This window comes from Microtus oregoni, unplaced genomic scaffold (genome assembly GCF_018167655.1).
Source record: "Microtus oregoni isolate MIOR12 unplaced genomic scaffold, Mior012 000006F_ref0000085, whole genome shotgun sequence".
NCBI classification, from domain to species: Eukaryota; Metazoa; Chordata; class Mammalia; order Rodentia; family Cricetidae; genus Microtus; species Microtus oregoni.
Window position 1 is genome coordinate 30,087,785 of NW_024543065.1, and position 23,978 is coordinate 30,111,762.

Consider the following 23,978-nt stretch of genomic DNA (forward strand, 5'->3'; position numbering starts at 1 on the left):
CAAGATTGGAATTGCCTCCAACCATTTTCCTCTCTCTCCTCCCCTCTTGACAGTGTCTTTCTATAGGGCAGCCAGCAATCCTCAATTGTGCCCTACTAAGGGCCCTTCACTTGATGGCAAGCCATCACCATGCCCTCCCTGCTGTTCTCTTACTTATGGAGAGGAGGGAATATACCTCTCAAAATGCCATATTCAAATTTAACCACTGGAAGGTACTAAGACAGAGGATCATACAGGAACTTCAAGAGGTAATTCAGTCAGATTTAGTCAGGGGGCCTCTTTCTCATAAAGTCACCCATTCATGGACTACTAATGGGTTATTTCAGTGTGGCTGTTACTGTAGCCAGGCTGGCTGTTTCTTGTGCACACCCCTCTGCCCGCACATTGGCACAAGGCCCTACACTGCCTTGGGACTTCATAGGCCCCACCAGCAGGAAGGCCCTCACTCAATGCCTCCCATCCCTTAAATCTGTGAGCTAACAAACTGTATTCCTCCTAAGCTCTCAGCATGTGGTATTTACCATGGTCACAGAAAATGAACTAAGACAGAGCTGTTTCCTAAGAGAGGGAACAGACAGGGAAGGAGCACACTTGGCTGCTGGGGGCTGGGGGGAGGGTGTTCAGTCTTAACCTGTCTACTGGATACTTCTTTTATTTCAACTGTACATTTACCTACTGATGTGGGATTCCCCTCTGTATGCTGTGAATACCATTGGCTAATAAAGAAACTTCTTTGAGCCTATAGCAGAGCAGGGCAGAACAGAGCTAGGCAAGGAAAACTAAATTGAATGCTGGGAGAAAGAAGGCAGAGTCGGTAAGAAGCCATATAGCCCCACCAGAGACAGACACCAGAACTTTACCTGGTAAGCCACAGCCTCATGGCAACACACAGATGAATGGAGATGGGTTAATTTAAGATATGAGTTAGCTAGAAATATGCTTAAGCTATTGACCAAACAGTATTGCAAATAATATAGTTTCTGTGTGATTATTTCGGGGCTGAGCAGCCGCGAACAAACAAGCCATCTCCTAGAACAACCTACTATAATTTTCTAGGGACACTCAAACAAAAGAACAAACAGTCATAAAGGTAGCCAATCTATACTTTATCCCTTCCTATAAAGTTCTAGATAAAATGTTATTTGTCTTCTGCTAGAGTACCTCCTATGACAAGAAACTCTATACCTAACAAGGCAATTCACTTTCATTTCAACCATTAGGAAGCCAAAGTCTACTCCTCCGGTGTCTAGCTGCTTCCTTGGGACCACTATGGAGCACCACAAAACAAGTGAAATGTCTAAAGTTCATTTCTTCGAAGATGGCTGCTACCCACCCCCAAGTCAAAGCCTCCACAGTCACGCTTCCTATGGTCACCTGAATGTTTCAGCTCATGATTCCTGAGGACTAAAAACCAGAGTTTGTGATCTGCAGGTTACTCAGTTCCTCCAATCTACACAATCAAACCACTTCCCCATGATTACAACAGCAAACTGAGATTCATAGTGGCCAACAGAATGCCACGGCATGACTAATGAGCACTTTCTCATTTGCTCAGAGATATCCTAGATCACTTTACAAGACAGACTATGAAACCTTTGGCTGTATATTCCATTCATAAAAAAAAACTGTCAATGTTCTCTGAATATATAGTTATATTTAGCACACTACCATTGAACTAATAATGTATTTCAGAAAATTCACGTGAAAATTAAATGTTAAAAGGGAAGAGATTTGAGCAAAATGTCTCAGTGGGGTAGATTCCTGATGACCTCAGTTCTGTACTCGGGGCCTTTATGTTAGAAGTAGAGAACTGATTCTTGAAAGTTGTCTTCTAACTTTCACACATACTCCATAGCACACACGTCACAAACATGCCACATACACACACCATATATACCATAAATAAAAAATAAATTGTAATAATTTTACCCTCCCTCCCTCCCTCCTTCCCTCTCTCCTTTCCTTTTTGGTTTTTCGAGATAGGGTTTCTCTGTAGTTTGTTTGTTTGTTTTTGATCCTGTCCTAGAGCTAGCTCTTAGAGACCAGGTTGGCCTTGAACTCACAGAGATCCTCCCACCTGCCTCTACCTCCTGAGTGCTGAGATTAAAGGTGTGTGTCACCACCCAGCAGGTAATAAATAACTTTTCTAAAGAAAAAGATTTTACATAAAATGCCAAGCAATGTTGATAGGGGTTTTTCTAACATTCCAGCAAATACTTCCACATGCCTGGGGCTTTGAGCTCCACTTTAATGACCATAGGCTCTGTCCTGTGCCTCTACTTTGTATCCTCACCTGCCCTGTCTCAGATATTCCCATTGCCTTCAAAATACTCTTACAGTTTCCTGGGCTTATGTAGCCAACAGAACAGCATTGTGTAACAGTGGCAAAAGAAATGCATTCACCTTGACCCCATCCTGCTTGAAATACTGATTACTCAGCTTTGAGTGGCCGGGTTTCTCTGTGATAAGTGAAAAATCCTAGGTTAAAAATGTGGCTTCCATGGCTAGGATATCGCTTAGTGGTGAAATCCTAGCCTAAGATTAGCCCCAGTGCAGGAAAAGGGGGTGGGTGGGTTGGGGTGATGGCTCAGAAGGTGAAACACTTGCAGGAAAAGCATACGCATGGGGACTGGCGTTTGGATCTGACGGAGCCTCATTACATCTGCATTGGAAACAGAAGACTTACGTGCCCCAGTGCACTTTAATGGAACACGTCTTCTGCATCACACCGAAGCCTTGCATTTCCTCAGTATCATCAAAGTAGGAATTCAGGAGTCCTAGCCCTTCCGGCTCCGTAAACAAGTCAATCTGACTAATTCTGTAGTCCTGAAAAAAATATACATACACATATATTACATATATAATAAGTATATCGTGTGTTGAACTTGTAATAAACTCATTGTTCTTTCTCTTACAGCTGACTAAAATCTTTATTTAAAAATTTTTAACATGTGTGTATGAGTGCCTGAATGTATGTATGTACCACATGCATGCCTTGTGCTGGTGGGGGCCAGAAGAGGGCATCCGATCACCCAAAACTGGAGTTACACAGTCATGAATCGGTCCATGTGGATGCTGAGGACTCACTTGGGTCCTCTGTAGAGTAACAGGTGCTCCTAACTGCTGAGTCATCCCTCCTGCCCCTTAAAATGCAAATTGAAAATACACATACAATCCACGGGGCACTGCCATTGCATCTTCTCCCCTTCCTGTTTACACTCATTACACAACACGGCTCTGTTGGGTCACATCCTGCTGTGATGACACATCTCAGGGTCACATTCAAGGGCCACCAGGAAGGCACCTTCTTGGCATGTTCCTTGGTCAGAAGACTTTTGGTTCCTTTGCTCTGAAGTCTTGTGGCCCTAGCCTAAGTCTACACTTAGGGTCTTCCTCAACTATGGTTTTGTGCCCATAATCACTCCATAGTGACTTTCCTTGACTGGGACTTTGGTTTGGCTTAACATGTAGAAACAAAAAATACACCCATGGCACTTTATAAATCTCTTCATTCTTGCCACTGTTTCATGCCCTTGGGTGTATCAAAATGTAGGTGTGTCTGCTATAATATACATATAATTTTATGTGTGTACATATATAGCATAAATTACACAATATAATTTGTATTATATATACATATAACTTATATGTGTATTATATAAATGTAAAAGATATGCACAATATTCCATTGAGAAGACATGTTAGAATAGTGTTCCTCAGAGCTGGAGAGTTGGGTCAGTGGTTAAGAACACTTATAGCTGTAGTAAAGGACCCCAGTTCAATTCCCAGTACTGACCTGGAGGTTCCAACAGTGGACCATATACACAGACTATATGGAGGCAAAATACTCATACACATAAAATTATAGTGTTCCTCATATCTTATATGGCTTATCATACTATGTATTCTACTTAAAAATTAAACTGGCTTTGGTGGTGATGCCTATAATTCTGGGGACTAGGGACATCAAGAGGCAGGAGGATTGCTGCAACTTCAGAGAGAGCCTGAGCTACACAGCTAGATTGTGTCAACACCACTAACAGATAAATAATGATCATCACCTAAGTTTCTCAGAAATGTTGACCAGGGGTATAGTGGGCTACACCTGTGATCCTAGCTTGTGAGGTGGAAACAGGATGATCAGGAAGTAGTGCAGAGCTAGCCTGAGTTACACAAGGCTGTCTTAAAGCAAAAGAAACAGTAAGAAAAACTGATCCAGGAAGTTGGCAGCACTTCTCTCTGCCAAAAGCTGTTTTCCACCCTCCCTCACCTCACCTTAGAACCATCCACGTTTCTCTACTGCATTCTACAACATCTAAGTCTACGGTATAAAGTCATCTCATCTTCCATTTGTGAGGCGCCAGACATTACGTGTTTACAAAGGAAGATGCTGACAATACCTTCCTCCTCAAAAAATAAACAGGAACTTCTACCCACCTCTGTAAATGAACCTCAAATAGCTTGAAAAAAAATCTGGGGTTTTGTTGTTTGGAGGGAAGATTTATTTGGGCTCAGGGGTTCAAGGGTCACTGCTATGGGCCTACTACGAGCCTGAACACCATGGAAATGCATACAAATAATGCAGCAAAGACACAGAGAGAGAGTCAAATAATATTTTTAAAACCACATAAAACCTGAGTTGAGCTAAACCATTTCTAGATTTCTTTTCCAAAGTGAAATATCCTTAAATGCCTCCAGGAAAGCAGAACTTCATGCAGCCATCAAAAACCTAAGCAAGGGACTGGAGGGATGGCTCATCAGTTAGAGCACCTGCTGCAATGCCAGAGGACCAGAGTTTGCATCCCAGCAGCCACGCCACCGGCTCACAACCAACTGGAACTCCAGCTCCAGGTATCACCAAAACCCTCTTCTTGCCTTCATGGACACCTGTGCATATATTTGCAGACACACATGTAGGCACACAGACACATAAAAAATAAAATAGATCTTAAAAAAAAACAGGCTGCTCATAGAGAATTCATCACAGCCAGGTTACTCAACCAAGTGTTCCTTTGGGATGTGAGTAGATGTCAGAGCGAAATCTTACCTAATAGATTTATCATGAAAAATATCCAATGATTAGGATGTTTCTTTTCTATCCTAGTTAATTCATGGCATGCAAATATTTTCATTATAGAACACATATCCCAAGAATATCTATCGAATATTTTCCCATTTATTTCACAAAATGAGGATTCCCTTTAAGTAAAATTATTTCTGACACCCAGGTCCCTGTACTGAATGAAGTCCACATTTCCCATAACCAACCTGAACCACGTGTCTGATGGAACCAATAACTGTAGGTTTATCAGGCTCAGCTTCTTCATCCAAAATATCCTCCATGCTCCAGAGATGAGAGAGTTCCAATTCACCTTCCTCTAGAGCGATAGAGTTCCCTTCAAAATTGGCTTTCTCATACAAAATCCAGCTGAGAACAAAACACAGAACGCTGTTATCCGTCACAGTGAGGCAGGTGTGATTCCTTAATCTGGCTAGGCCATATTGTACATCAACTAGAAATAGTGTATGCTCTCCCTAGGACCAGTCTCACTGGGTTTTATAAGCCTCAGATAATTATAAAACTATACAGGTGTTCTGCTCATGGTCATGGACCCGACAGTGGAGACTGACCCATGATCATAGGTGCTCTCTGGGTGAGCTTTCCCTTTACAGGTATATTACCACACGTTTCTCTTAAAGAGACTGTAATGTATACAGTTGAATCAATGGATATACTGATACAAAGAACTATATATATGTTAACATATATGTACTTTTGAAAGACTCTCCCAGCAACCACACAGTACTAAGAAAAATGGCACAGCAAACAGTGAGGGCTCACTCACACCTTCACAAAGCCAGTAAGTGTTGCTGAAAGCGTTGGGAAGATGGCTCAGTGGCTAAGAGTGAGGACTGCTCTTGCATTTTGACTCCCAGCACCACCTGTTATCTCCAGTTCCAGTGGGTCTGATGCCTCTGGACTCCATGGGCACCCGCACTCACATGCATAAGCCCTCACAAATACCCACCGACCCACCAACCTACCCCTATACATATATATTATTAGAAAGTAGATCATCAAAACTAGACAAAAAGGGTTGCAAAAGAGACAATAACTCTCCTACTACAAACACAATTGTCTTGCAAACGTTGTTTCTAGCATAATATCCAGTCTTCTAATCTGATAAGGAAAGGACATTTTACTTTTCCAGTGGATAGCTTCGCTATTTAAAAATATTAAATGTCACATTAAAATCACATTAAAATATTAAATGTCCTCTTAGAAAAGATGTTGCGTAACTAGTCAGATGGAGACTTAAAAAGGCATGGCTAACTTTTTAGGTCATAGCTGGATCTGGTGGTATATAATCTGCCACTCCAGCTACTTTAGACGCTGAGCAGAAGGACCACAAGAGGAGCCACTTGGGGCTCCACAGTGAGCCCAAGGCCAGGCGAGTAATTTGGCAAAATGATGTTTCAAAATGATGTTAAAAGGTAGCTGGGGATACAGCACAGTGGTTGAGTTCTTGCCTCGTCTTGCATGTGTGAGGTCAATGCCCAGATGACTCATAAATGTTCAATGCCCGCCACCTTGACCTCAGCCTGGTGTGGATGGATAAATGCAGTGAAGACAAACATGATATTCTGATTTTGTTCAATGCCTACTGCCTTGACCTCAGCCTGGTGTGGATGTGTGCAGTGAAGACAAACATGATATTCTGATTTTGTTCGCAATTGTTCTTCTTTACTGAACTTCCTATGAATTTCTGAAAAACAATTCAACCAGTTAAAAAAAAATAGAAATTGTGAAGGTAGCCAGACAGTGGTGGCACATTCCTTTAATCCTAGCACTCGGGAGACAGAGGCAGGTGGATCTCTGAGTTTGAGGCCAGTCTACAGAGGTCCAGGATAGCCAGGGCTACACAGTGAAACCTTGTCTTAAAAAAAAAAAAAGAAACTGCTATAATCTCTTAAAAATTTAAGTTAATGCATCACTGAACTGTCAGGAATTTATTTATCTTTCCCTGGAAATTTGTTTGGTTTATTTATTTTGGTTTTTCAAGACAGAGCTTCTGGCCAGGTGGTGGTGGCACACAGGCAAATCTTTGTGAGTTCAAGGCCAGCTTGGTCTACAAAGTGAGTTCTCGGACAGGCAAGGCTGTTACTGTTACACAGAGAAACCCTGGCTGGGGGGGGGGGGGGGGGGGTCTCTGTGTAGCTCTGGTTTTCCTGGAACTCATTCTGTAGACCAGAGAACCGGTCTTAAACTCAGAGATCTGCCTGCCCTGCCTGTCTCTACCTCTCCAGTGCTTGGTTTATTTTATTTACTTTTTAAATAATTGTCTAGGTGTGGTGGTGTATGCCTTTAATCCCAGCACTTAGGAAACAAAGACAGGTAGATTAATCTCTGAGTTTGAGCGAGTCTGGCATACATAGTGAGATCTTATCTCAACTTTTTAAATTTACTTTCTTTGTATGGGCCTGTGCACATGAACTAAGGCACGCAAGTGGGGTCAGTGTTCTTCCAGCATCATGTGTGTCCTAGGACTGGAACTCAGCTCCCCACTGACTAGCTTGTCAGCTTTGTGATGCATGAGCGCATGTGTGCGTGCATGTGTGTGTTTGAGACTAGGTCTTGATACACAAGGCCAGGCTGGCTGGGAACTCTCCTGAGTGCTGGGATTAAAGACATGGCCACCACATCCAGCTTTGCTTATGTTTTTAGGCTTTTAACATGTTTTTAAAAGATTTACTTATTTTTACATGTTTGGATTTTGTGTTGTGTTTTGCCTGCTAGTATGTCTGGGCATCGTGTGCATGCAGCACCGGCAGAGGTCAGAAGGGGATGTTGGAGCTCATGGGCCTGGAGTTCTGTGTTGAGTCAAGAGCTATGGGTGCTCGGAACCACACCCAGGTTCTCTAGAAGAGCTGTGAGTGCTCTTCCTGCTGAGTCATTGCTCCAGCTCCCAAATGCAATTCTTACCAACGTCATTAGATACTCATGAGTCAAAGCCACATGACGGGCCCCAGTGTACTCAAAGCAACATTATGTGGCGATACACGAAGAGAGTAGGTTTGTTCTACTGTATTGTTCTGATTGTTTATCATAAACATATATCATTTTTCTAATCAAAACTCGTTTCTTATCTTACCACCAACAATGCTTTAAGTCATTTATGCTGATAAAGACTCACTCATAAGTAAACAGTGAGGTTCAAATAGCAATTGAGAAAGCCAGACTCCTGTGGTAAGCTGCAGCTGCAGGGCACTCTAACACCCACTGTCAGCTGCAGCTGCAGGGTACTCTATCACCCACTGTCAGCTGCAGCTGCAGGGCACTCTATCACCCACTCTCAGCTGCAGCTGCAGGGCACTCTAACACCCACTCTCAGCTGTAGCTGCAGCTGCAGGGCACTCTAACACCCACTCTCAGCTGTAGCTGCAGCTGCAGGGCACTCTAACACCCACTCTCAGCTGCAGCTGCAGGGCACTCTTACCATCCTCTGACAACTTTCACAACTATCACTGGAGAGAGGCTCCAAGAGCTGCAGTCCTTGATGTCCCCAAACACCTCAATGCACTCATCAGAGACGTCGGGCTCACTGAATATCACGATCTGCAAGAAAATGAATGTTGAACCATTATGTCTCCCTTTATCAGACCAAGAGAGAACCTGGACCAGAAATGAAAATAACCTTACCTTCCCAGGCCGTGGGTTGAGTTTACTGTGTGCACTTCCTCTAAGAGTCTGCAATCAAAGGAACGAGAAGACAGTAAACAATCACAGCATTACAGAGCAGCTGTCTTTCTCCACCTGAGCTTCCTTTGGTCAGAACAGATTGACTTCACCATTTATCAGTACCAAAGCAGAGGATCTCGCTTTAACTCTGAAGTTAGTGTTCTCTTTGAATTTACATGAGTGAATTACAAGATTTTCCAAATGAATTTTCCCTTATAGCTTCTACTTGTTGATATGTCTAGGGTATTTCCAACAATATTAGAAAATTCAGGGCCCAAAAGTCAAAATTGTGCTTTATATCAGTTCACCAAATAAGAACAAACCATGATTACCTCAAAGAACCTGAATAATCTTAAATTAAAAAACAAAGGAATTGAATAGTCTAGTCATTTATTTAGAAAGAAGTGGGTTTGATGTGTTCATATGCACACCCTCCTCGGATCTATAAACACCGTGTTGCCACAGTAACTTCTCCATCTCGTGACAAGTACTAGTCTAAAGGAAAGTATGCATGGCAGGGCCCAGGAGCACTTTCTTGTAACTGCAGCTACAAGAAAGGATGAGGCAAGAGGATCACAAACCCAAGGACGGCCTAGGCTACAAAGTGCATATTTAGCAAGACTTCTTTGTATCAAAACAAAACAAAAAAATAAAATAAAATGAGGGCCAGGGATGTGGCACAATGGTAAGACACTCACCTAGCATGTGCAAGGCTGTGGGTTCAATCCCCAGGAGAGCAAGAGAGAAAGGAAAAAAGAGGAGGTATAATATATTTCACATATTTCACATGTATAATATATATACATGGATGCGATTTTTAAAAAAAGACTTATTTTTTAATATGTATGAATGTTTTCCCTGCATGCATGTACGTGTACCATGTGTCCCTGGAAGTCAGAAAAGGGTGTTGGCTCCCCTAGAACTGTAGCTAAAGATGGTTGTGAGCCACCATGCATTGGTAGGGAATTGAACTTGGGTCCTCTGCAACAACAGCCAGTTGTGCTCTTAATCACTGAGCCACCTCAGCAGTCCTGCACATGGTATTTTTAATCTCCCCTGTTTTGATGGACAAAGTGCCTTTTTATATGGCTTCAGAGTAATCATTTTCAAGATCCCCTGACAAGACCAGTAAAACCCGTAATGTGTAAGATAATAAAATAATAATTACACAGTTAAAAATATTACAAAACAGGGGCTACTTCCAGGCTAGCCAGGATGCCTCTCCCAAGACCTGCCTTTGATCTCACCCCTCTTGCCTCACACCAGTGGACTATGACCACAGGGTCTGAGCAAGCTCCCTCCCTCCACCCCCCCCCCCCCCACCGCATGAATTATTGGAAAGGAAAAGAGCATGCACTGATTTGTTGTATGCATAAGTGAGAAGTCAGTAAACTGCAGGAAAAACCTAAAATTTAAAAACAAAAGCCAAGGAATATATTAAATATAAACTATAATCAGCAAAGCCTAAGACCCAAAGAAAGGCATTTTGAAAAAAAATGTAAAACACCTAGAAGTCAGGAAAACTCTTATTTCTTCTTCCATGCTGTCTGACTTGACTTCGGAAAGAAACTACCTTTTCCTGTTTCATGTGTGTGTGTGTGATGTCCATGTATATGAACACACATGTGTTTGTGAGTGTGGAGACCTGGGGTTGACTTTGGGAGATGTCATGTATCACTTTATATATCTCCTTATATATCGAGGCAAGGTCTCTCAACTGAATCCACAGCTCACCAAAAGGACTAATTTAGCTAACAGGCTTGCTCTGGAGACCTTGCCTCTGCCTTTCACAACACTGGAATTACAGGTGGGTCACGGCACACACACACACACACACACACACACACACACACACAATTTACATGAGTTCTAGGGATCCAACCAGTCCTCATGCCTGCTGTTTGCAAAGCCACTACTTCAACAATTGAGCCATCTCCCCAACCCGAGAAAAACTATTTTTAAAAATCAGATTCTGTTTGGTTAATGCCAAACAATAACTAATCTAAGAATAATTAACAAAAACAAAGGCATAATGAATGGGAAATGGACAGGCAGAAATTTTGTTCCATGAGAGACATTGTTTTTTTGAGGAAAAAAGGTAGGATTTCTATGTGGTATAGGTAGATTGTCAAAGGGTGATGAAGATGCCCCAGAAGTCTAGGTCTATACCCTAGTTCCATCCAAAGACTGAAGCATAAAGAACACACGTTCAAGGCCGGCCTGGGTAAGTTACTGAGATTATAAGTAAAAAGGAGGCTGGAGAGATTAATAGGCATGCGTGTAGCTCTGGGCTCATTCCTCAGCGTTGGGGGGCATAGGCGGTGGGAGTAGGGGAGACAGAGGAGGTTTGTGCTCAAGCACCTCTCATGGTGCCTGATGAGTTCAAAGCTATTTTTAAAGTGACAAAAGGTTATCTACAGTTTCTGGTCTTTTTCTCTGCAAGGCATGCCATCACTCTGAAGGCTACAGGACCTGCGTGTCTTGTCTGTTTTCTGGTGGTTTGAGCTCCCAGGAACAAGTTCTAGTACAGATACACTGCCCAAATGAACAAAGCTTTTTGGATTTCTCAAACTTTAAAAGAAAGTGGGTTCTAGCCAGCGGTGGTGGCGCACATCTTTAATCCCAGCACTCGGGAAGCAGAGACAGGCGGATCTCTGTGAGTTTGAGGCCAGCCTGGTCTACAAGAGTTATTTCTAGGACAGACTCCAAAGCTACAGAGAAAACCCACCTGTCTTGAAAAACAAAACAAAACAAAACAAACAAACAAAAACAAAAAGAAAGTGGGTCCTAACACTACAAGCTTGAACCCTACAGCTCACAAAATCCCTGCAAAAGAATCTGCATGTAGTACTGCTGAAAACCTGTATGTGTGCACGTGCGTGCATGTGTGCATGTTAGACAACCTTGCTATACTGATCAGGCAGGCCTCTGAACTTTCCATCTCCCCGCCTCGGCCTCCTGAGTGCCGTGACTGCAGGCATGCTTCATCATAGCTAGTCAACTATATTATTTTTCAACAGTCCAAACCACAGTACATGATGGGATTACAGCAAAAGCCATCCCAATGCACTGCGGCTACAGCACCCTGCTCAGACGAAGGAGGGTGCCAGGTCTTTCCTGTGCTCATGTCTCCCCTTGCCTGGCAGCTGGCTCACAGCTGGGCCACTGAAAGTTACATTCATAATCACCCTCAACTTAAATAGCAAGCTTGGAAGCAGAAGGGCACAAGGCAGCATGAAAATAACTCCTGGGCTGGTGAGCGGTTCAGCAGCAGCAATGCAAGGCACAAAAGGCTCTTAATTCAGTCTCAGGCACCAGCAGAGAGAAAGGCAGCCAGATCGGAGAGGAAGAAAGTGAAGTTGTAATTTCTATTTCATGGGGTGGGGAAGGACCCATGCAAACCAAACTTTATGCTCAAATCTTGAGGTCCCATTAAGGTACTTTCCCAACTAAGCAGGATAAGCCCTGCCCTTTATGGAGGAAGGAGTGAAACCTCACAGCCAGCAGGAGGAAGGAGAAGGGGGCGTCCTTTGGCTGGGTGGGGCCCCTGCAAATAGAGGAAGTTGTTTCACACATCTTCCAGATTCTACATACAGCCCTGAGTGCTTCAACAGAGAAGAAAATGGGTCTCCTAGGTCTCTGAACTCTCAAAGCAGCTATTCTATACTTCTCACAATACAACATAGACTTTTGCAAATGCCTTGAAACACATAACTTATTCTCCCAGCTGGACCACAAATGTCTTGGGGTAGGAGTGTCCTGGTGTCTTCTTTTTGTGGGACCTGGGAGTTCTTTGTACACAGATTTAAAAGCACTTGGTGAAAAAAAAAAAAAAAAAGAAAGAAGAGAAAAAAAATAGCCGGGTAGTAGTGAAACACTCCTCTAATCCCAGCACTGGGAGGGAGAAGCAGGTGGATATCTGAGTTCGAGGCCAGCCTGGTCTACAGAACTAGTTCCAAGGAACCCTGTCTCAAAAACAAAACAACGCCAACAACAAACAAATCAAATGAAACAAAAGTACATGGTGAACAAATAGGAAGCTATTGCACACATCCACCTGTAAAAGCCAGTCCGAGCCCCTCACTGCCTCCTAGGCTTAGAAATACTGCAACTAGATCACAGCTGCTACTTACCAGAGGATCTGCTGACGACATTGTAGAAAAAGAAAGGCTTGGGTCATAGCGGCTGGATTTGTAAAGGCCCAAGAAGTCCGTGTCAGTGGCCCCGATGTTCTGCACATTGGACTTGAGAACACTTTCAACGAGGTTGGTCTTTTCTGCATCATCAGTGTTCTTCAGTTTGGGTAAGTCAGAGTGTCTGTACTCTGGCAAGGGTAGGGTGCTCCGAGAACTCAGGTCTTCCTTGATCTCCTCTTTCTGCAAGTTCTTTTCCATATGGCTTGGACTTTTCAAACTCAGATGAGACGTATTTGCTGAGTTGAAATTGAAGACCTTTAAAGAGCTGAGGGGTGTAAGATGCGGTTGCTCTTTGTCTGAGCCACAGGGCGGGTCCCCCTCCTTCCTGGGCTCTACCACTGAAGCCTGAGATGCAGATCTGTTCTGGGAAGTGCTAAAAGATGTGGTCATTGTGTTGACTGATGTCACAGAGGGAGAAAAGATTTTGTCTTGAGGCAGAGAAGAAAGCATGCTTGAGAAAAGGGTGCTTTTTTCTAGCCTTGACCTCTTAATTCCGCCGTTGGTGATGTCCCTGTTCTCTTTGTCATTCATGTCTGAAGTTATCTGAGGCTCACTCTTCCCATTGGTGTTAGCGTGCAAGGACTTGAAGAGGACACTCTGCTCTGTGGATGCACGCTTCGCTCTCAGTTTGGACATGGGATCGTGGTTCTGCATCAAATGCAAAGCAGGTGACATTTCTGCCTGGCTCTCCTTCTTCTTCCCCAAGCCTATAGTAAACACGTTGGGATCAAACACCTTTTCCAAACTGTCCTCATGAATTGGAGGCATGGCGAAGTGAGGGGCTGGAGAGTTTGGGATCCTGGCCTTCTTTTTCTTCTGGGGCACACATCCTGTGCCCTCCATATTTTTAATAATTTCGGTGAATTTTTCCATATCAGAAGAAGAATCAAAGACACTATCATCACTAGTAGCAGAAGTGTTTAAAAGACTGGTAGGGGTATTCTGGCTGGTAACATTTTGTCCTGGCCTTTGGGGACTTTCTGAGTGACTTTTGCTGCTAGGAGAGAGGGTGGAGCTGAACTCGGCTGTCGGGGCTGTCCCTCTGCTCTGACTCTGAGTCTGGACAGGTTCTGGCTGTGTGATGTGTGGGCGAGACTGTGCCACATGCTCCTCTCTGCAGTGGGTGTGCTCAGGTGACGTGCCAGGTCCATCCTCTTGCTGGGGAGCACAAGGGGCCACAGAAACGACTTCAAGCTTGTTATTGTGACAACTCGGCAACTGCACCTCTCTAACTTCAGAGCTTTCTGAGATGACCTGAGCGCTCACATCCTGAGGGCTCTCCACAGGAAGTACAAAGGACCGGACCTGGACGAGGACCTTGGATGGACACTCATTGCCCACGGTTTCTGGGCTGTGCTCTCGTGATGAGGTGGGGCTGGCTTCTCCCCCTCCAAGTTTGGAGACGGGTGTTTTCTCAGTGTGAGACAAATCACATCCGTTAGAGTTTTCAGATACTTTTAGATCACTGCATGGGATAGTGCGGATGGGGACCTGAACACAGCCATCTTGGAGAGTGTTCTCAGGAAGGGGAGCAGAAGGCAGGACAGAAAACTCCCTAGAAGAGTCAGATGTGGGCTGTGAGTCAGAAAATGGACCCTGTGGCTTTGGGGGGTACTCTGTGGCATTAAGAACGGCAGGGATGTCCTGTGTAGTATTACATACGTTGTCAAGAACAAGGGTTTTGCTGTCAGCAGTCTCTGAGTGGTGTTCTCCTGAGAGTTCAGCATCCTTCACAGGAACCAGGGCAGTGGGCACTGGCTGAGAAGGACAGGCAGCATCTGACTGCACATCTGCCTTATCACTTTGATCAGGCTCAGGGCAGAGGACCTGATTCTCAGTGGGCTCTCCTCCCCCACCTATGGAGGCTGGAAGAATCTCTTCTCTAGGACTAGGGACTTCCATGCCTTTGGTGTCTGTGGGTGACTCCTTGGCCACCAGGCCATTCTGGTGGCTGGTTGGTAAGGCTTTCTTTTCAGGTTGCTCCATTTCTTTGGCTTTCTTGGCTAAGTTTAGCTTAGCCCTCCCAACAAATGTCTTATTAGAGGGAGGATTGTTCCTTGTGCTACGGACGTCAGGGTGTTTGGGGCTACCGTTAGCCCGCTTGTTTTCAAATAAGGAGATTTTGTTGGCAGTGTTTCCTTTATGAACTGGCTGGCTAAAGGAACTGTGCTCATGTCCCAAACTGTCAGAAGTCTTCGGGGTTTTCAGATTCAGTTCCACATGTTTGGGTCTAGCAGGGCTGTGAGACCAAAAAAAAAAAAAAGACAGTTAGCAGCCAGCCTGTGTTAAGTGGACATATAAACCAGCTGCCAAAAAAAGACTGCAAAGTCTGCATCCTCCAGGTGAATATCTACTTTTCCACAAAACTTCTTAAACAATACTACAAATACTAGGAAGCACTTTTAAGGTATACCTTAGCTGCATATGACAGAAGAGATTATATATCTAAGAAACTATTAACTTTCCAAGTATTAATCACCATTCATAGTGACTGGCAATTAATCAATATGCATTCACAATGATTAGCACTAGAACCGGGAGACATTACAAGGTATAAGGAACTTTAAAACAAATTTAAATATTTAATGCATTCTCATATTTTAAGTATGTAGATGAGTTCCCCAGACATCAATTATGCATTTTTCTTTATTGTAATGTTTTGTTCACCTTTAGTTTTGGGGTACAAGGTGCTATATGGTACAGGCAGGCCTTGAGCTCACTTGTTGGCTGAAGATAGCCTGCCTCTGCCTCCCAAGTGCTGGGATTATAGGCATGAGCCACCCGGTCCAACCTTCTCATATCTTTTTAAAAACTAGCTTGGGGAGAGGAGAGAAGAGATGGTTCGATTCCCAGCACCCACAGGGAACTCAAAAACAACTAAAACTTCAGTTTTAGGGGAAATCTAAGACCCTCTTCTGGCCTCTGTGGGCATTATATGCATGTAAACATGCAGGCAAAACACCCATACACATGAAATTAAATTAAAATTTTAAAAATAAAAGGTAAAGAAAAAGTTATAAGGCCACTAAGGTACTGTTTAAAAAAAAACTAAAAGGTAGATTATAAAACGTATTCATCTAGTATCGCCTCTTAGGATATTTTGTTTCTACAATTCATCCCCTTAAATTTTTTCTGATGTATGTGTGTTCTGATGTATCTGAAATTTGTAAAGTATATATGTATATTTTTACCTTTATGTGTGTGTGTGTGTGTGATCAGAGGACAATCATGGGTGTCACATCTCTGGTTGAGTAAGAGCCTCCAGATGTTTACCACTGCGCGCGCATACACACACACACACACACACACACACACACACACACACTCCATGCTATCAGGCCTGGGAGCTGCCAGGCATTTTCTTGGCTCCGCCTTCCATCTCAATATAGGAGTGTTGAGATTGCAGACACACACTCGCACGGCCAGCTCTTATATGGGTCTTGGGGACTTAGGTCCTTACTTTATACCAACTGAGCTGTCTCTCCCAAACTGGAAAGTGTCTGTAAATCATTCATAAACTTGCTGTCAACATTCTGCCTCATTCCCGATGGCTTCAGATGCATAAATATTTGATTAGAAACTGCTGTGTTCGCGGGGCTTGGCAGCTGGCCTCTTGCTAAGAAAGAGGATGAGTTACCATCATAAATTAGAGGTCCCTGAAATGCTTTCCTTAAAAATTTTTTTAATGTTTATGTAAAATCCCATAGTATGATTATATCATAATTGGTTTACTCTTGGGCAGTCTCCCCTCTCAATCACATTTCTTAAGTCTAATTACTTACTACTGGAAATAATGCCTTTGAATGTACACAGTGTGTTCCTTCATAGAAACAAAACATGTTCTGTTGGCATTTGCTGGCCCTAGCCCCGGTCCTGGCTCTCACACTAACATCTGTGTAAACTTAGCCAAATTATTTCACATCTCTGGCCTAGTTTCTTTTGTATCTGTTAGCTTAAAAGGTAACACAAAACACCTAAATTATTTAAAGCAGGATTAATTTTATTTCACCCAAAACTTACGGTTAAGAGAATTTCTGGAAGTCCTTTTGTGGGGTTATAGTTAGGGCAAAGAGAAGCTGTAGAACCAGGAGGCTCTCCACGTCCCCTTGAGGGGTTACAGTTAGGGCTAACAAGCTGTAGGACTAGAAGGCTCTCCATCTCCCCTTGAGGGGTTACAGTTAGGGCTAACAGAGACTCCAGGACCAGGAGGCTTTCCATGTCCCCTTGAGGGGTTATAGTTAGGGCTAACAGAGGCTCCAGGACCAGGAGGCTCTCCATGTCCCCTTGAGGGGTTACAGTTAGGGCTAACAGAGGCTCCAGGACCAGGAGGCTCTCCATGTCCCCTTGAGGGGTTACAGTTAGGGCTAACAGAGGCTCCAGGACCAGGAGGCTCTCCATGTCCCCTTGAGGGGTTACAGTTAGGGCTAACAGAGGCTCCAGGACCAGGAGGCTCTCCACAGCTGCTTTCAGTCTAATTCATTCCCATTTTTCCATTTCATCAACCATGTCATATAAGCGTTCTTCGGGGCAGGCAGAGAGGCTTGTCAGTCTGTAGTAAAGGAAAACCACTGCTTGCTGGGCACTTGACAAGTTACTTAAGTTGGTTTACTCCATGTACGACTTGTAAGTTCTGTTCTAAAGCAAGAAAGCTGAGGTACAAAGAAGGTAAATGACTCTCCTGAAGTCACATGGCTAGTGACAGGGCCTCCCTCTGAAGCAGGAGCTTTGTCTCTGACACCACATTATACCATACTACCCCGCTTCCCCATTAGGGGTCAGACTAGACCAACTCGAATAAGCCCTCAGCTGCTTTCCATATTATCACTGAAGGTGGGGGTGGAGGCAGTAAGGGACTTGAGGAGGGTTGAGGGGTGTATGGGGTATGGCAGTGAGAGTTCAATGAGCTAATTTTATCAGGTTTATCAGATAAGAACAAAACAAGCTCTCCAGACTGGCATCACACACCTCAAAGCCCCAGGAAAGTGGGGCCTTTTGAGCCAGAGAGATAAAATGAGAAGCCGGGGTTATAAATCTGAGCCTGATAATGTGTTTAGAAATTCTTGTAGGCACTGCCTTCTCTATTATGTCCCTAAATACCCAGGCTTTCTTATTGTCAGCTCAGACTTGGTGGCCACTGCCTGTAATCTGGAGGCAGGAGAATCAGCTCACAAACACCCTTGGCAACCAGAGTGAGTTAGAGGCCAGCTTGGGCTATGAGACTCTGTCTCAAAAAACAAAAACAAAAACAGAAAAGCAGGCTTCAGGATTGAAGTCTGAGCCAGTGGGACGAGAAGAAACACAGGGTTTGTGAATGCTGTATTAATTAATTAATAAGCAAAGGGGACATACCAGGAATATTAAAAAAAAGAAAATGTGGCCAGTCAGCAGGAGTAGCGAAGTGGACATCAAAGTCCACCGGGGATGTGTGGGGAAAGCACTCCCGGTGAGCCCACGGCTCCCTGTGAGCCCAAGGATCCCTGAAGTGGAGGAAGCATATCTGCTCATTAAAGATTTACATGGGATCAAAACACCTTTACAGCTCACACTCTCTACCATTAAGTTGGGCTACCAAGAGTCTCTGCAATTAACCCAGTTGGGGCTGATTAAAAGGAAGGCTCCTGTAATTTGTGTTGTAATGCCTGCATTATGACGTGAGAGGGAGTCCAAAGGGCCCAGGCGATGCTATAAAAGGAAGAACCTCCCTATTTTAAACATATTCCTTTAATAATGTCAGTGTCATTTTTTTTTCCTAACAGGATTCAGTCATCATTTTTCAGGTGATATAGCTTCTTTTTTTTTTTTTTTTAATTCTTTGATCAGACAAGTTCCCCCCACCCCCCACAAGCCAGGCTCACATCTGCAGTCCAGTAAAGTAGCAAAATGGCCTTGAGTTCCAGGCCAGCCTCGGCTACATAGTGAGCTAGGAGCCACCCTGGGCTATAGGGTGAGACCACCAAAGAACCAAATCACAGTCTGTCAATATCGTTACCTAAAATCCAGTTATAACAGGACTAATGGGGCTGAAAGATCCTGTCAGACTGACAAGCCAAAGAACTAGATAAAACTCTTCATTTTCCACTGTTCATCATGTGTAAGGCACTGTACTAAAGAAATCTAAATAAAATTAGCGGTGAAGTAAAAAAAAAAAAATTAAAACATGACCAGCAGGGAGAAAAAAAAGACAACTTGCTCGGGTCCACGGCCAGATCCCTTCCTGAGCTTGTTTACAGTCCCTCAACAGTGTAACTTTTCTGGTTTTTCCACTGCTGTCTTCTGATTGGACGACAGGTGGAGCGTCCAGCCCGGTTTCTCCCAGCAAGGCTTAGCAGGTTTCTGTGTTCATTTCACACTGGTCTTCCACAAATAATGGGCATCATTCACGCTGGTTACTTTCCTGACGCTACCATCACAGAATAAATATCTGATTATGTCAAAAGTCTCTGGGCTGCCAGCTGGTGAGGTAGTTCAACGTTATTCATTAAGCACAACTCTCTCCCCACTGGCTTCCAAACAGACCCATTTCAGAGCTTACTCCTTTAAAGAAATCAAACAGAATGAAACCGTTCAGTTCAAAAAATAACAAGGCTGGCTGCAAATGACCAGCCTTTATGATCAATGTGTGAATCAACGTAGGAAAACATTGATCACTCGCCAATTCTCACCTGCCAGGACGATCAGTTCTGTAGAGAGCCCTCCCTGTCTTGTCCACACAAATCAATTACCATCAAGGCACAAGCCCAGGCGCCTCCAGCAAATGAGTGACTTCTCGCCCTGTACCTCCAGAACCCTTATGGCCGCAAAAGGCACTTGGGCCATCTTTATTTGATTTGTGCGCTTCTTTCTGCCACAAGGGGGGCGTACACGTTGAGGGCAACAGACTGAATCACAGGTGTGAGTCATGTCCCCCCATGGGACACAGCACAAAGGGCGCTCGATAAGTACTTGCTAAATTGTTAAGAGTGCAGACACAGTCGGTTGTTTAGCGTCCTTTCACTAGGTAATTTTCAGCGATAACAGCGATCATCTCAATATCTGATATTATTTCCAGCCCAGCAGCAAAAATACCAACAGGCTCCCTAGATCATAGAAGGCGGAATTATTAGAGACTTCCTCTAGCCTTACTTTGGACAACAATGTACTAACTTCATTAAGTTCTCTTGAAGTCTCCCATGTAAAAGCCACTGGATCACAACTCAAAATACTGCTGGCTCCCTGTGACTACCCTGAAATACCCCTGGACACTTTGGATAAAGAATATAATTAGCTAAATCAAGCCGTTAATTCTTATCGCTATTATTTCTGTAAGCACCGTGCCTCGAGGCATATCTTATTTTTGCATTGATTTTAGATCTTATATTAAGGCAGGAATTAACCGTGGAGGCTGCCAAAAGTGTCATACTCTAAACCTTAGCTCTGCAAACAGCTCCTTCTCTCTTTGAAGTTTTCAACAGAAAAAAAAGTCGACAGACAGCCATACAACCTTGAGCAGCCACCTGCCCAGAATGACTCCGCAGCTACTTACAGGGTCACTTTAGTGGTCACAGTCGACCTGCCCACACCGAGATGGTTCCTGGGCTTCAGGCTGTCGGCGTCGGATGCTCCTGATCCCCTGCCCGACTCTCTGCTGCGTCCCCCGTCGCCCCGGCCGTCGAAGTGGTGGGGCAATGGGCCCCTCTTGTGCTCCGGCCTGATCTCGGGCAGCAGGGAGCTGCTTCTGACTGTGAGCTCGCGCGGGACGACACGGCCCGCCTCCTCCCCGCCGTCCGCCGCGGCTGGTGACCTCTTGGGTGGAGACTCCTTGGCCGGAGCGCGCGGTCCGGGGCTGGGCACCGCCTCGGGAACGCGACTGCGACCCCTCCGCTTGGTGGGCGACGAGGCGGGCGGCAGTTGCTTTCCGCGGTCCGGCTCACCTCGAAGCTGTCCCCGGGGGCCGGCGCTGGGCTTGGGCTCCGGGCTGGCGGCCGAGACTGCGCCCGCGTCGGGAGTCCCTTGTGCCGATTTCACTTTCTTTTCCGCAGAGCCGTTCTCAGCGGCCGCGTCTGGCGCCACCTCGTCGTCGAACACCGCGTCGTCCTTGGCCGTGCTCTCGGTCGCCACGGTGTCCGCGCCCGGGGAGTCCGTGGATTTCTGCGACTTTCTCCGCCTGCCTGACCGGCGGCCGCTTGACCTCCTTTCCATGTCGTCCGAATCGTCGCAATCGTCTGTCCCCGGAGCTATAGGGACCCGCTCGTCCACCTGCGCTACCTCAGTCTTGCTCAAGTAGATGTCTAAAGTTAGCACTTTGGCGGGATGCGCGCGATCGACGGAACGGGCTGGGCGGCTGGTCTCTGCACCCACGGAGGGAGGCTCACCTGGCACAACTGCTTCCCCGGTGGCCCCCAGAGAGCCCGGTTCGGCACCCACGCCGGGGGCTCCGTCGGGGGCCTCTCCTAGTCCTCCCACGAGGCGCTCCTCAGGCGGCGACCCCGACACACCCCTCGCTGTCTCTGGTTGGAGGCCAGCAGCGCCTGGCAACGCGTCCTCCCCCGGACTGTGGGCAAGCGTCTCTGCGCTCTCCTGCCCGGAGCAATTCTCCGGTGAGGAATGCAACTCCTTGGCAGCGGTGGTGGCATTTGGAAAAGTCTCTCCCTCTGCCTGCACAGCTTCTAATTGGGCTGAATCACTGTCGTGGCACTGGTGCACAACCCCTACACTGCTGTGGGAGCAAGGTGTCAGTTCGGCATCGCAGGGGGTTGTCTGATCACAGCTCTGTGCAGGCTGGCCCTCTGCCTCCTGCCCGGAGCCCGCGTTGGTTGGCTTTGGTTGGCTGCCCTGAGCCTTATTTTTCTCACTCTCTGTTTCAGGGAGTTTAGAAGGGGCCGATTTGGTATTTGAGTTGGTGGGACTCTCTAACCCGTTCCTGGTGTTCCTTCTCCTTCCAGCGGTAAAAAGAGTGCCAAGTTTCCCCAATACTGGCTTCCTTCTGGTGTCTTCTGGTGGTTGTGCTCTGGACTGGAAAACAAAATAAGGCAGGGAGAGAAACTATGAAAATCCGTTTTGTTCCCTTTTGGGAAGCAGCTTGGCAATGGACCAGGTGTAATTGAAAAGGTAAAGCCAGGTGTGGCTGTCTGGTCTTTATTATGTTCTGACAAAATATATATAGGGTCTCGCTGTGTAACTCTGGCTGTCCTGTAACTCCTATAAACCAGATTGGCCTTGAACTCACAAAGACCCGCCTGCTTTGGCCTGATGAATGCTGGGGTTAAAGGCCTGCAAGCACCACCACATGGCTAAATTTAGCATGGCTAAATTTCATTTTCTTGTATTTTTGGTTATGAGCCTAGCCTTTAAGTGGTGAGCCATCTCCAGCCCTAAATTTCTTTTTCCTAAATGCATTTTCAAAGCTACAATAGTATTTCGTTACAAGTGTTTTTAATTTGAAAATCCCAAATATCACATGTATAGAGTAAAACAATTCCCAGTTCTCACTGGTTTCTGCTTTTTATCTCCTTCCTTAATAAAAATGTAAATTTAAAGCAACCAGGCATGACTTCGGGGCCCGCAGTTCGCCCCCAAATATCTTAAGGAGAATGTTTACAGAAACAGCACCTGGGAGCTGGTGAATTGGAGCGGCTCAAGGAAAACCTACTGTGGCCTGGGGCGGGGAGAACAAAAGGAAACACCTGGTCGCAGGAATACTGTACCTGGCCCCACCCGGTAGGGATACGCTCACCCAATGGGGCCCGGGTGCCTGCATTCAAACCGAGCAGGCGGCAGAGCACTGCTCCGCCTCTTCCCAGCTCACCCCCAGGCTTCATCAGGGAGTCTGTGCCCGGGACTGAGGGGGAGGGACAGGCAGCGGGCACCTCCCACGTAGGGAAGACAGTGGAAAGTCAGCCTAGCTGACACAGTCGGGGGGGGGGGGGGGTGGCTACAACTGGCACCGGGAGTTATAAATCAATAAAAGCAGTAAGGACGCACCCTACCCCCAAAAGGGCTCGCGACCGGGAGAAGTGGTTGAGGAGGAGGTTGTGGTAAGGGGAGGGACCCGAGAGCCACAGCTTGCATGCGGGTTACCCCAACAAACCCAAACCCCCTACCTAAGGAAAGCCCCTCGAACTCAAAACCCAGGTGAGAGCCTAAACCCTGAGGAGGTAGAAAATAGCCCCGCTCTTTCCTAAAGGACGTGTGTTAGTTCAGAACGGTACTGATTCTCCACCAAGGGATTCCTGGGGCACTCAAGGTAGATCCTTTCATCTGAACTACAAAAGCAGCCAAGGGAGTTCAGGAATTGTGGGAAATGTAAAAAGCCTGGTTAATAAGTGCACTCGATCAAGAGTCAGCACGCATCTGTTGAGACAGTCTGGCAGCATTACATCCTATAACCCAGTTGCAGCCTAGTGAGGTAATGTGTTACCTGCAGTAGATGGGGAAAAGATGTCCAAAGGCTGGGACCAAAACACAGCGTGCTGGGGCAGGAGCGATAAAGTCAGAATTCAAACCCATACCCTCCAGTTCCTTCTAATACCCCTTCTAGTCTATCACAGAGCACACACATGCGCAGAGGGAACCCGTGGACCCGAGTGGTACCAGATAAAAAAAAAAAAAAAAAAAAAAAAACCAGGCTACAAAGGACCCAAGACCTGCAGTCAGGGCTCCAGGGTAAGCACCGAGGAGATCAGACAGGTTCACCAGAGAGTGGACATAGATAAAAGAAGAAGAGACCCAGAGCTCCTTGGGACTGATGGGATATGCTTCTAAAATCTACTCAGATTTGGCCTAATCCAGTTCTTCGATGCTTATGAAAATAATGGAGGAAGAAATGGATGTGGTTTAAAAACTACTCTAAAGCATCCTGGCTTCCTAAAGAAACATTTTTTTTTAAACATGATTTCTAAGTATATATGCTCACTGAATCCTGCTTAAGTACTAGACACTTATAAAATAATATACACACTTCTCTTTCCAACAGCTCTTAAAGTACACACACACATACACACACACACACACACACACACACACACACACGTGTGCCAAGATTATGTACCCCTGTCCAAAGCTGC

The 23,978-nt window shown here is 45.4% G+C and overlaps 2 protein-coding genes across 2 annotated transcripts in view; one reads left to right on the forward strand and one right to left on the reverse strand.

Annotated features, from left to right (window-relative positions):
* Crybg1 (crystallin beta-gamma domain containing 1) overlaps positions 1 to 21,133 on the reverse strand; it is a 57,225-nt gene extending 36,092 nt beyond the window's left edge. Inside the window, exons 1-6 of the mRNA XM_041653737.1 lie at positions 20,459 to 21,133; positions 12,874 to 15,175; positions 8,702 to 8,749; positions 8,499 to 8,617; positions 5,269 to 5,428; positions 2,687 to 2,826 (exon numbers count right to left, since the gene is read on the reverse strand). Coding sequence (XP_041509671.1) covers positions 2,687 to 2,826; positions 5,269 to 5,428; positions 8,499 to 8,617; positions 8,702 to 8,749; positions 12,874 to 15,175; positions 20,459 to 21,114 — 3,425 coding nt within the window. The 5' untranslated portion in view covers positions 21,115 to 21,133. The remainder of the gene's footprint in view (positions 1 to 2,686; positions 2,827 to 5,268; positions 5,429 to 8,498; positions 8,618 to 8,701; positions 8,750 to 12,873; positions 15,176 to 20,458) is intronic.
* A 66-nt stretch (positions 21,134 to 21,199) lies between these two features.
* Positions 21,200 to 22,719, forward strand: LOC121449373 (leucine-rich repeat extensin-like protein 5). The gene is made up of 2 exons (XM_041653738.1): positions 21,200 to 21,512; positions 21,858 to 22,719. The coding sequence occupies exons 1-2, from the start codon at positions 21,200 to 21,202 to the stop codon at positions 21,941 to 21,943; spliced, it is 399 nt and encodes a 132-aa protein (XP_041509672.1). The 3' UTR covers positions 21,944 to 22,719.
* The last annotated feature ends 1,259 nt before the right edge of the window (positions 22,720 to 23,978 follow it).

What these genes read in the sequence shown, in the direction of transcription:
- LOC121449373 (XM_041653738.1), top strand. Translation starts at nt 21,200, where the DNA reads ATGTCTAAAGTTAGCACTTTGGCGGGATGCGCGCGATCGACGGAACGG. An exon ending in CTGCCCGGAGCAATTCTCCG is followed by an intron (nt 21,513 to 21,857) that starts GTGAGGAATGCA and finishes TTCTCCTTCCAG; the next exon opens with CGGTAAAAAGAGTGCCAAGT.